At 41.9% G+C, this 13,481-nt stretch overlaps 1 protein-coding gene across 1 annotated transcript in view; it reads left to right on the plus strand.

Annotated features, from left to right (window-relative positions):
- The window catches only part of WWC3 (WWC family member 3), a 638,290-nt gene that overhangs the window by 479,457 nt on the left and 145,352 nt on the right, over positions 1–13,481 (plus strand). The window contains exons 12-14 of the mRNA XM_086934786.1: positions 3,268–3,388; positions 6,228–6,302; positions 8,837–8,923. Coding sequence (XP_086790912.1) covers positions 3,268–3,388; positions 6,228–6,302; positions 8,837–8,923 — 283 coding nt within the window. The remainder of the gene's footprint in view (positions 1–3,267; positions 3,389–6,227; positions 6,303–8,836; positions 8,924–13,481) is intronic.

A 13,481-nucleotide genomic window follows, 5' to 3' on the forward strand; every position in this document is an offset into this window, starting at 1 on the left:
GGCTTCACATTTGGGGCACCCAGCATAAATGATGATATGCACAGACCTAGAGTTATCCAGACCCGGCATGGGGGGGAGGGGGTGGGTATTGACGGGGGGTCAGGGGTGTTAGAAGGGTAGGGGGAGTTTAATTACAGTTTAGTTCTAATCTTTATAAAAATGAAGAACATTGAAGATGGAGAATCCTCCACCGACACCACCTTAGGTCTAATTGATGACATGTATCATTGTTAAAACGTGCACCACCTCGGCTGAGGCGGAAGAGAAGTATGTTTGTTTATGTACATTGTCTGCTGATATGGAGGAACACCTAATAAAGAAATTCATTTGTAAAAAAAAGCTTCACATTTGAGTGCAGATTTTCCACAGCACACCTAGACAGTGCAGGTATTGTGGGGTGTCTTCAGATGCTAAATGTTGCCAGAAACCGTGCAGTGATTTTCAGAGCTATGCATAACAAACGTTGGTAACGCTAATAGGTTCAGTTTATTAATAAAAGTACCTTTTCAGTCATTGATGGGTCTAGGCACTCACTAAGTTGTCATACATGCACAGTGGCACTCATCCTTGCATTCATGCATCCCATTGTTCCTCCCAATACTCATTCTTAGACCCGCAAACGGATGCGTACAATCTAAACAAAATAAATATCAATTAAAAGATTAAAAGTATAACAAATGAAGAAATGCTAGTTTAAGTAATAAAGACAATTTATTGGGAGTGGGTGGAGGCTCAAGAACAGAGGAATCCAAGTTGGGGTATTTTAACTACGCAGTTCATAGAACATAAACCAATCAGAAAGCTGGAGCCCTTTTTAGACCTGATCACAACACCTAGTGATCTTTTTAAAGATGAGATATGGAACTTTACCACTTAATCAATTCACTAAAGGATGGAAAGCCTCAAGGGCACTAAACGGTGCATGCCCTTGCTGTCCCTGAAAAACAGAATCTCTTGCACATTTTCTGTTCGGCTGCAAAACCTATAAGATGGCAAGACAGAGATGGCTTAGACCAGTCTGCAGGGAGCTTGGGACTAGAGACTTTCGGGTTGCCCTCCGTATTATTACAACCAATACGTTCCCACTTTTTATTGTTTGTGGTGCGGCTAAGTACTTATCAAGCACCTGGCTCATTCGCACAAGGATATGTAATGTTATCAATACTTAGGCCGTATGGACACGATCACCAATTAATAACTTCCTTTTAAACATTGTGATACTTAGTATTGTCATGTAAACTTGGTTTGTATTATGTTTTAAATGTACATAGCAATTCTTAAACAATTTTAAATGAAATGTTCTTTTTAATCCCAATGCTTTTTATGATCAATGTACTTTTATGATATGACAATATCGAATAAAGTATCAAACAGCTAGTTATTCCTTACTTCCAGCTCTAGAATGACATCCAAAAGAGGTTTTGTTGGTTTGATAGATTTTAGTATCTGAATATTTCTGGTTGTAATGAAAAGGGGTTTAGCTGGTGCTTTTGATGCTTACAAGGCAGGTTGTTGAGGCAAACGGCTGCTTGCGCAGTCCCTACTTGCTGATTTTTGTATATATATTTTTTTATTACTTAACAAAAATCAGGTATATTTTGTTGTCATACATTGAATTTGGCATTGTCTCACGTAATGTTCCCTTCACATTGCAGCCTACTACCCAAACATAACTGAGTGAAGCGGTGCACATATGCAGTAAGTCGTGTTAATAGAACCAAGCATATACTCAAATCAAGCACCCCGTTGAAATATTTGTAAATAATTTATTACGGTTGGAAAAAAGTATAAAAAGCATATTACATAAGTTTTTAGGGTGTGAAATTAGTTTATAGCTGACAAAACTTACCATTCAACCCTTCACTTAAGAATATAAAAATACTTTATTCTTCGAAACGCCACTCATGTCCCCCCCCCCCAACCACCACCATCACCACCACCACCACCACCACCACTAGAAAACAACTTTATATTCGCAAGTACTGGTGTTAATGAAGTGAACCACTTAATCAAAACCCCAGCTAAACTTACACCAGAAGCTTCCATTGTAACTTTCAGCTAGGCACGTCATTATACAGGTTTTGTGTTGCCATTTTAGAAGAGAATATGGAGGCTAGGTCATGAATGTGAGAAGATGCCAACTCAGAACTTAATACACTGAACCTTCCAGAGGATTCGATCCCATTGCTTCCAATTACGTTCTCCTAAATGGAGAATTTAGTTTTAATCTGTTTTTGTACCGTCACTTAAAAAAAAAACATTTGCAATGCAATTGGTCTCGCATTTACCAGAGTTTGAGCTATTAGCAATGCAAAAGTTTAAACTCTCGCAAATGCCAGACCTATTGCATTGCAAATATTTGTTCACTAGCGCCCATGCAGCGCTTTCACATTCATGGAGGCTGAGCCCCTTTCTTTAGACAAGCCACGTCTCAAGAAAGGCGCTTGGCCGACATTAAAGTTGACAAACTGGTGTTTTTTTTGGTAAAAGCACCCATGCCGCTCTTTCATTTTAATAGCGGCTGCGAACCTTTCTTTAGATGAGGCTTGTCTAAAGAATGGGGCCTGGCCTCCATGAATGTGAAAGCGCGCATTGGCGCTGGTATATAAACAAAATAAATAAGTAAGCGTGGCTGCTATACTTAAAGCGGACCACGCTGCTAAAAGACATAAATAAATACTGCTTCTATAATTAAAGCAGACTGCCATTAGCAAATAAAATAAAAGCGGGCAGCGTGCTACGACTTAGTCGGTGTAATAAGGGCAAATCATTAAATAAAATAGTGCTCACAGCCAAGATAAAGCAGACCGTGTAAAAAGACAAGTAAAAGGTCCATTTGTTATGGGATGTAACAAATACAGACCAGGCGGTACCAAGGAAGGACTAACAAGCCTAATAACGCCTCCGAAGCCAGCGTTTGCGAAGGGCAATGACACAAGCCAATTAAAAATATGGGCGGAGAGTGACGTAGCTTAAAAGCCATACTCCAATATTGCATACCTCGCAGCACCACATACGCTGCCCAGGCTCGACCTAAAAACGAGTTAATGGCATAAAATGTATCTCAATGTCCTAAGTAGAAGCTTTGTGTTCATTTTAGAACGAAAAATATGCATTTACTCTACAAACCTGTGATGATTGAAATATCGGGTTATGTTTTGCAATCCTAACTTACTCAATGCAGAAACTACACATGGTCATTCATTACTTTGTACATGTTATACAGTGTCTTAATATTATTCTATTTGTTCTTTCATAAACATGTAGCGGTGACTCTTCGTGAAGACAGTGCCAGAAGGTCTGAGAGGAGGGCAAGGCGAGTTTCTGCGGGTCTTTCAGACGATTCGCTTGCTAGTGACAGTGGTGTTTTTGAAGCATTGATGAAGAGGTATGCAGTCTATTTTTCTCGCCTTCTTATAGCTGCTCTAGTAATTGTGTAACTAATTTGCATGCTTCATAAGTTAGGTCCAGTGGTTTTAGAAAGATTTCTATTTCCTTAAGGTAAATAACAATGGCTGAATAGCAATAAATATATAACATGGAGTGAAAAAACAAGGTTTGCAGTACTTCCACGTTTAAGGATATTGCCTTCATATCATTAAACACGGATACTCATGTTCGGTGAGCTAACATGTTGACAACCTACAAATCGTATACATTGCCAGACGTGGGCGACATTGGTAATGGAATAGCATGGTCTTAAAAGTGATATATGACAATACAGCAAATGCCCATTTAATTTCAGTAGCGCCACATAGTTAACTAACTTTCACAACAACCACTCAAATCATAACTCGCCCACTAAATGCCCTGTTCATAACCTCATGCTTAGTGAAACAGATACAATTGCAAAAGTTGAGATACGATTACATATCACATTACCCGTGCCACTTTGACAGAGATGTCTATGGATGCACTACCATTTATTGGTTTGTGTGTGTTGAAGTAAATTTTGCTTTGAAGTGTTACATATTGCCATAGATATTGTGAAGTCCTAAGACTGGAAGAGCTACCGGGCATAAACTAGAGCAATAGTCCCTCCCAACTCCAGAGAAGGTTTGTGCACCTGCAGTACACAAGAATCTCTTATTCTGTGGCCTGGGGAGTGGCTTCTTCTGGGCAGGCAGCATGTTTCTTCTCGTCTAGGCGGGCCATCCTAGGCTCAGTTCCAATGGCTTAAAACTCTCTTCCTTCATGCTGCCCCGTTACAGGTATTAGTCAACTCATCTGCCAGTTGATTTGGGGAGAGCTATCAATCTCTGTGCTTCTTTAGGGGATGTCAGACCATGACAAGATACCACTTGGCAAAAATCAGGATTGTCTTATTTCTGCCAGCAGATGGTGCAGTGAATTGCGCATTGCTGCAGACGTAGCGGAAACTTAATCAAATCTTAGCTTGGCCAACTCAGCCAATCATCGTTCAGGGACTTGTACATCTAGTGACATCAAATTAAGCAACAGTGACTCCTGAAACAAGCTATGAAATGGACAGACAGCTGTTACTAGCCATACGTCAAAAATAATTCTCGGTTACTCTATTATTGAGCCCTGGTGTCGTCTTTAATTTACGTCCTTCGCTGCAAGCCCCCTCTCAATCTTGGCTGGGTTTTGTATTGCAGCACAAAGCCATGTAGATCAGAATGGGACAGCCCACTTTGTACAAGGCCAGCCATTCTTCAAACTGTATAACCAGTTGCTCTATGCGGCTATCTCATTGTAAACTGTTACATTGCTGAACATTACCACTCCAAAGCCAGACCTATGGGCATTGCCTTTGTTAGGTTTTTACATTCGTCCTTTTATTTGTATAGCAATGCAGAATTCCGGTTACGTAGCTTTGATAGTTTTTGTGTTTTTTATTTAGATCTTTTTAACCACTACAGGTACTGCATTTAATAAAGTGTTGTTTTTTTTATGTAACTTTGATAGCGCAGTGTCAGTGATATTTAACTGTAGTAAATGTTTATTTATTTATTTTATTACTGCTTGCTGCTCCTCCTGAAGGAAGCCTTGTGTTACTACATCCTGAGAACCTAGTGTCGGTCAATATACGCAATATACGTACCGTCTTAATCATTTTTGCCTGATTTTTGATTATTTAGTTTCTCTTAGTCTGCTTAGCAGTGCAAGGCAAATCTTCAGTTTAGTTTCCTATTGAAGTGCTTAAGGAGAACACATTATTGGCATTCTTTAACATTTTGAAAGGTAATAGAAATGTAAAAGAAAATGGACAGAAGTTTACAGTAATGAAAATCATAAAAAAATAGCATTCCTTGTAACTTTTTTAACATAAAATATTAATTATAAATCACTTTAATCACATCAGAGTAATATAAAAGATTTAAGCAATGTAGAGAACATGTGGTTTTCTATTCCTTGTCTTGCTAAGACTTACTACATATAATCCACACACAGTCACTGACTCAACCAAATGGCAAAAACGTGAATGAAAATTCCAACTGCTTTTCTGTGAAAAAGGTTCAGTTAATACTAAGCCACTGGCCGTTAGATGTAAACATTAAGTAAATGATTAGCTTTACTGAGCATTCTTCTGAGCTCAGCAAATGTATTTTTGTAAAACTGGTGGATTATGACTTGTTCTGCATACTTAATAATTATGTACAGAGAACACATGGATTGCGTGGAATTTATATAGGGTTAATGTATTACTTCCCCTGCTCCTCTTGCTACAGATAAGGCTCACTTTGTTCCTGTAGCAGTTCTTTAATCACTTGTGTTCTCGTGTCATCCTTGTTTGCTTGATACATCTTTCTCCTTGATTGCCTGTTTGTAAGGCAATGCCCTCTTTACTCCTCAGTTTTTGTCCTTTGCTTAGAGGATATTTTAATCACTTATGTTTACAAGCATGCTGCGTTTGGGTGTCTAAATATATGTGTACATTGGTGAGGTTTCATGCAATTAGATATGGCTTCTGCCCTTTAATACCCAGGAATTTATTATTTTCCTGGCTGTTTGTTTTCATGTTCAACATACTTTGTGGTTCAGCATTTTTTTCTTTGTCCTTTTTTGGCATATGGGAACAATTAAGAAACCAAAATAGTGTTATTCAAGTGTGTTATCCATGATTTAAATAATAATGTGTTCATTAAGTACTTCAACGTTCAGAAAGTGTATGCATGCTGGCATGAAGGTTGGCTACACCGTGAATCTAACCGCAGCCTGTTTTGTGCACTAATGTTGGCCTCACCAGTGTGTTTCTCTTTCAGGAATGAGGATGTTGAGGAATCTGCATACAGAAGTGTGCCAAGAAACGAGGAAGCCAAAATACATGTTGGACTACTGTAAGTAAAAAGCCACATACTGACATCCCCATAATACTCAGCCAAGGCTCCTGGCAGCCGTCCATTGCTCGCTCTTGGCCCCAGTATCTAGAAATAGTTCTCTTCATTTGAGCACAAAACAAGGGTTGCTGGGATTCCGTGGCTCCTGGATTGTTTTGATTCCGCGAGCCGTATTCCTCATAGATATTCCTTCAGCTGGGCTTTGCATACTGCTTCCAGTGGGCATTCCCAGAAGTAACATTAGCAAATTGAACCAGGAATTTTGGTCTGAGGGCAACCACTAGCAAAAGCAAAACTCCTGCCATTGCCTTTAGCCATAATTGATGTAAAAGGGCTCCTTGATGTTGGGGAGATGTACAGTTATGAGCGAGTAGACTTAGTATTGCAACAATGGGGCACAGACTGGAAGCCTAACCCGACCAAAATCCTGTCTTTTCCAGAATTACAGTACATCTGGTTTAATTTTCTCTAATTTTTCAGGCATCTGGAGCAGGTAGTCCCAGTTGATAATTCTACAGTTGAGAAGCACCTGCAGTATGGGTCATAGAAAGTCACACTAGTGTAAAGCAGTGTTGTAATTATATCTTGCCTATGTTCAACTTATCATGACCCCACTGCTGTGTGGTCACAGAAATTTTTTTTTACAAACATGAAAAGGAGCGTATAATTACAGCCGTTCTTTCTTTCATTATGGGACCTTGACTTGAACTGAAATGTAGGTAGGGCTGGCGCACAGCGATTTTAAGAAAAGGTTTTCCTTCGGTTTTAAGGTGCTATACAAGTGATGTCAGGCGTCCCTCGACATCTAATGTAACAGTCAAGAATTGTGGGGTCAGTGGGCCACTGATCCCATCCTCGTATGCACACTATAGTTCCTCTATGGATCACAGAGGTTTCAGAGACTTTAGGTGATGATTGCAATTTTAGGTTTATTCATAAACTTCTTTGATTAGGATCATTGACATTCTTCATTTGCACAATGCGATACCATCCTTATGTACATCCAATGCATTTCGGGGTTATCGTACACCCCTTCATCAGGGAAAGGACACTGTAATCAAAAACATAAGTATCATAAATAATATCCCTATAGGGCGTGGGTTCAACATAAATGAACGCATAAGTAAAAACATGACCTGAATCAAGGTGGGTATTGGCGGTAGTGAAAAAGGTGATGGTAGTTTATGGGGTTCACCTTAATGTAACCCAAACGATCCCGTGTAAAAAATATCACATGCAAGGTCGGCGGAGCTATGCTTACGTGTATCACTTTAATCAATTGCGCATGGTCCTGTGAATCAAAACGTAGGGAGAAGTGCATTAGTCATCGGTTAATGGTGCGCAGAGTTTAACAGCGATAACGTGATTCCCGGTGTTTCCAAGGTCGGACTAACCTGTGTGTTGTTAGTGGGTTCCTCCTTTCGTGAACGCTGGTTCGGGCGGAAACGCCATTGACCGCGTTTCGTGCCTTGACTTGAACTACCACGGGGGTACTACACCACCCAAAAACTCATTATCTTGAGCAATTACTGGACTTGGTGCTTATTTAACTCCTCTGCATTCAGTGCTACAGTAGGAGTTTACTAAAACCAACCCTGATGAAGTCCGCCAGGACGATACGCGTTGGCTGGGCTGAGTTGCACAATAAATAAACCTCAATAAAGAGGAGTGAAACTCGTGCACAAGAACCTTGAGGAATTTGATTGGATGTTTAATCTTCAAAATTGGATGATAGCATATTGTTTGGAGTTTGCTGTACTGCTGCTAATTGACCAAGATTGATTATATACTTGTATGTACCTTTTCATGTTTGTTAGTCCCAGTTGATAGGTTTGGAACCCTTAGAGCCAACAAACAGAAGGGCATAAATGCCAGGCGATAGCCTGCAACACAGGAGGAGGTGAGGAAGACAGAAGACCTTACTTTGTGTGGGGTTTTATTTTTAGTGGCCCCTGTCAGACGAACAGCTTATAAAATATACTTGCATATTAGATGCTTAACTTTAGAAAGTAAACTTAGGGCAGTCCAGGAAAAACAATTGTGTGCTGTAGGGCACATCTGATCCCCAGCTTTATAGAGGACCCATGTGCCAACATTCATGGATTTACTGAGCCAGAAAACTCCATCTATGGATTTTTAGAGCCATAAATCTTAGTTATTATGTATTCTCTAGCCTTCTAAGTCAGATGAAAGTGGGAATAGGAGACTAGAATGAAAAGAAAAAATAGTTTGTAAAAAATTGTGAAAAACCCAAAAGGTTAAGTTAACAGGAATGAGGAGGTTTGGAATAAAGTAAGGATGTTGATCTGCAGATTCAAGGTGGCTTAGCTGGTTCAGGAGAAAACAGGCGACTCTTTATCCATTGGGACATTAAAAGGTATTGCCGTTATTAGCAGCAAATGTTTAGCCTGAAAAAGGATGAAACACCCATCGTCCACGTTTCTCTCTTAGATTTGAAATCAGTGTTTCGTGCATAGTTCACCCTGCCTGTTTTATCTAGGTGGTAACTGTTATTTGTCTTTTCTTTGATGTAGGCATGACAGTGGTAGTGAATGTCTGTTAGTTCATGTGCTTCAGCTGAAGAACTTCACCTGTGTGGCTGCCAAAGAATCCTGCAAAATGTAAGACTTCAGTTCTTTTATAATTTTCTTTGTTTTTTTGTTTTATCTCCACCCACACATTTTATGCTCTCACCATGCTCACCCTTATTATTAAATTGCGTGTTACAAGACTTTCAACTGAGCAGTAGATTACCTTCCTTTGGTTGAAAACTTGAAAGAGAAAGTTTCCCAGCTTGTCCTTTTTAGAACAATACATTTTGTTTTGCATAGATATTCAGACAAGATTATCTAACCTATCTAGACCTTTCTAACTATAACCATCTTTAAATGAAGCTATTTATATTCCTGCATCACAGTCCATTCTCTGCGAGAATCTCAAGTCCCCTCTTGTACAGGTTGAGACAAAAGTATGCTTATAAGGTTGAAATGATTTGGGTGCTTCGAGATAATGCTACAAAAGTTGATGTCTACCTTTTGAGATGATCAGGCTAGATTATAAAAATCTGGTGTTCGTTCGTTTTCAGCAAAACTCCTCAAATTACAAAAAACATCATTAAAGGTTATCAAAATCATAGACATCCAGGTGTAAAGTGTCACGATTAAAGTATGAAGTCGATAAACGGCAGTTTACATTTTAATGTAGTGGAGGAAAAATCCCTAAAAAGACCACCTCCTCAGTGGAAAGCACCTTCTCCTTGGCAAAACAAGGGGCAAGAAAGGAATGTTTGAATTGAAAACATGGGAAGTTAGGAGATATGAGAGGCTATGTCACACAGAAAGAATCAAGATTTATAAACTCTACAAATGTGAAAATTAGCAGGACTATTTGGCCACACAAGACCATTAGAAGAACCTGCCATTTATAGGCATCAGATTGGGGAAACAAAGCACACCGTGGCAGTAGAGGTGGAATCATCCACGCAGGAATGTGAGAGAGGGGTCTTCCACTCCGGGAAAGGAGATTCGCCACAAGATTGGAAGGTTTTTTTTTTGGTGTAAGATGTTTATTGCACTTTCCATCACATTAAAAAAACATACATTGTATTCGCCTACAACCGCAGTGGGCCGGCTACATGTACCCACAACAGAGAAAATTGGTGTTAGTTGTACACAGCCCATCAGCCGACATCCAGCGGACCGGCGGCGTGTTATCTGATAGCCCACAGATTGTCGTCAGTGCTTTACTCGCCTACTTATTCGTCAGTAGTCTTACATTTTCACATTTTCTGTTTAACGGAACTAAACATAACAATATACTACCCAACTTGTAATTCTCTTCTCGCTACAAACACTCTGCATCACAGCATCCTCCCTCCTCAGTACCAATATTATACAGTCTTTCGCTCTATGTCCTCACCTTCAGATGTATACATTACTCAGTGTCCGCTTCCGATTCTGACGTACCATGTTCTAGTAAATAGGCACGCAGGTACCCCCAATAGTCTTTGGGCCTAGATCTGACTGGCAACTCCTCCTCGTATGTGTTGAGCGTGTCCCGACAATAAACCATATCCTCAATCCAGTGCTTTACCTCCGGGGCTCTCTTGCTGTTCCAGTGGAGAGACACCCTTCTCTTGGCTAGCAGTAGTGCAACAGCGCAGAATTTGCGTTTCAAGGCTCTAAGCTGCGGAACAATACCTAACAGACAAACTTTCGCCTCACACAGCATGGAAACTCCGAGCATTTCATTCAAAATGTGCGTGACCTGTTCCCAGTATCCCGCCACTTTACAACAGTGCCATGCTAGATGCATGAAGTCCGCATCTTCTTGTTTACACCTACAACATTGTGAATCCTCCCTCAAGCCGTATTTATACAGTCGCTGATGCGTATGGTAAACCTGATGTAAATACTTATAATGAATGATTTTCAAGTGACCGTTTGGTGTCAACATGCCAGTAAGCATGCAGGATGAATCCCATTCTTCGTCAGTTAGGGGTTCTATCAGCCCAGCGCTCCATTTGTCCCTAGCCTTGTGTGTATTGCCCCCTACCGCCCCCTGTATACTTGCATATAGCTTGGATACTAGGTGAGACGCTGTGGGTGTAGTGAGGAGCAGTCGTAGGGGTTCAAGTGTTTTTGGCTCTTCTGGGTGTGTAGGGTAGTGTTCCTGGAGTGCCCTCCGCAGCCTGTAGTAGTTAAATCTGAAAAGTGGGGACGGGTTGCTGATGTATTGTAACTTGTCCAGGGTCTGGAATTCACCATCTATATACAAGTCCCCCAGTGTGTCTATGCCAGCCCGCTTAAACAGATCCATGTCAACCTGCTCTTGTGTTACCGAAAGGGCCGGGTGATGCGCTAGTGGAAGCGTGGGCGCATAGAGTGGTAGGCTGTCTGCTGCTTTCCCCATCAGTCTCCATGCCTCCGTGATAGCGTTAACCGGATTGATGTCGTGGTCGTGTAGCCTAGGGCGTTTATGCGTCATTATGCTGGCTAGCGGGATCGGGTCAGCATCGCCCGCTTCTACAGCCACATGCGTCAAGAATGGTATGTCGTGGTACCAGAAGTGTGCGAATTGCGCCTGAGTGCATAAGTAGTATAGGTAGAAGTCTGGAACTTTGAAACCCCCCCTAGCATATGGCAGTCTCATGGTGCGCAGTTCCATCCTCGCCTGTTTCCCCGCCCAAAGCAAACTAAGTACCAGCGTTTTGATATTACGGAATACTGCAGCTGGAGGTTTTATCGGAATATTGTTAAATAAATACAGGAACTTCGGCAGAAGTACCATTTTGACGATCGCGGCCCTGTCCGCCAAGGATAGAGGAAGTCTGTTCCATCTTTTAATTTTGTCTTCAAGGGACGCTATGGTTCGCCCGTAATTTGTCCGAAAGACCAATTCAGGGTCTCTGTGAAACCATATTCCTAAATATTTTGTTGGTTCCTCCTGTCATTCCAGCGGGTAGTCCAATTGTGTCGGACGTGTGCTGTCCGTCAGTGATAGGACAAGGGATTTATTCCAATTTATTTGCAATCCGGATTGTTGACCAAATTTTATGTGTTCTCTTAGAAGCGGGTTCAAGTGCTGTTCAGGATTTTTAACATACAACACCATGTCATCCGCATAAAGCGAGATGTGTATGGGCCGGGAGGGCATTTGAAGCGCCGAGTAGTGATGGTGTTGCCGGATTTTACAGGCCAGCGGCTCCACGATTAACGCGAAGGGCATCGGTGAGAGTGGGCACCCCTGCCGGGTACCCCTGCATATTTGAATGGGTTCCGAGATGTACCTGTTCACTCTGATGCGTGCAGTTAAGTTTGTGTATAGCATCGATACCCATCCCAGAAAGATCAGCGGAAATCCCATACGCACCAGTACTGCTTGGATAAAGGGCCAGCCAATAGTGTCAAACGCCTTAGCAGCGTCAAGCAACACTGCCACAGCCTTCGTCTCCGGAGCCAGATAGTGCGCCAATGCAAACAATGTGCGGGTGTTATGCGTGGTGGCCCTATCAGGGATGAATCCGGATTGATCAGGCCTTATTAACAACGGCATAAGCGGTTTCAACCTATCTGCCAGCAGACTAGCTATGATTTTTGTATCCACATTTAACAGCGAAAGGGGGCGGTACGAGTCACATTTGTCTTCCTCCTTGCCCGGTTTCAGCAATGCGATGAGCAAGGCTTCCCTCAAAGATGCCGGTAGCGTCTGGGCTTCATGTGCCGCCCAATATAGTTGCACTAAGTGCGGGGCGAGTAAGTCAGCATACGTTTTATAAAATTCCGTTACGAAGCCATCCGGCCCCGGCGCCTTGTTATTAGGTAAACGCCTAATGGTGTCTGTAACTTCTTCTACTGTTATAGGGCGCTCTAAGTATTTCCTATGCCCATCTGCTAGCCACGCCATTTCTATATCCTCCATATACTTCAGTAAATCAGCCTGTGATGGTGACGGGCGTGCCTTATAGAGTGTGCCATACGAGTTCATAAATTCTTTTAGTATCCCCTTGACATCCGTAATCACCTCTCCGGTTTCAGTACAAATAGACGCTATATTTTGTGGTGGTTTACCTGAGCATATTTTAGCGGCCAGTTCCCTGCCCGGCCTGCCCCCCTCACCATAACGCCTAGCAGTTGCCCGCTTAGTTACATACTTTAGCTCGTCTGTTGTAAATTTGTTATGTTCCGTCAGTAGCGTTTGAATGTCCCCCAGTACTTTAGTGTCTCCTGTCTGGGTGTATGTCTGTTCCAGTGCTTGAATGGCCGTCTCGCGTGTGTGCAGTTGCTGTCGGATATCTCTGAGGATGCCTGAGGTTGTACTAATGCAGACTCCCCTAATCGTAGCCTTAAAGGCCTCCCATAACAAACCTGGGTCCTCAGTTGTCGGGCCGTTTAGGTCAAAGTAATCTACTATTGCCTTATGTATGGTGGTGACGTATACAGGATCTTGCAACGCAGCTGCATTGAAGCGCCAAGTGAAGGGTGGTGGGTCATATTGTGGGATAACAACCTCCAGCATCACCGGGTTGTGGTCGGACAGTGTTCGTGGTAAGTGTTTGATATCTACAACCCATGAAAGTATTTCTTGCGTACCCAGCCAGTAGTCCAGCCTGGACCAACTGTTGTTCGCCGCGTGTATGTGTGTTGCTGTTGCCACCCCTGGGTTACGCACTCTCCACAA

Source organism: Lissotriton vulgaris, chromosome 8 (assembly GCF_964263255.1).
Source record: "Lissotriton vulgaris chromosome 8, aLisVul1.2, whole genome shotgun sequence".
NCBI lineage: Eukaryota > Metazoa > Chordata > Amphibia > Caudata > Salamandridae > Lissotriton > Lissotriton vulgaris.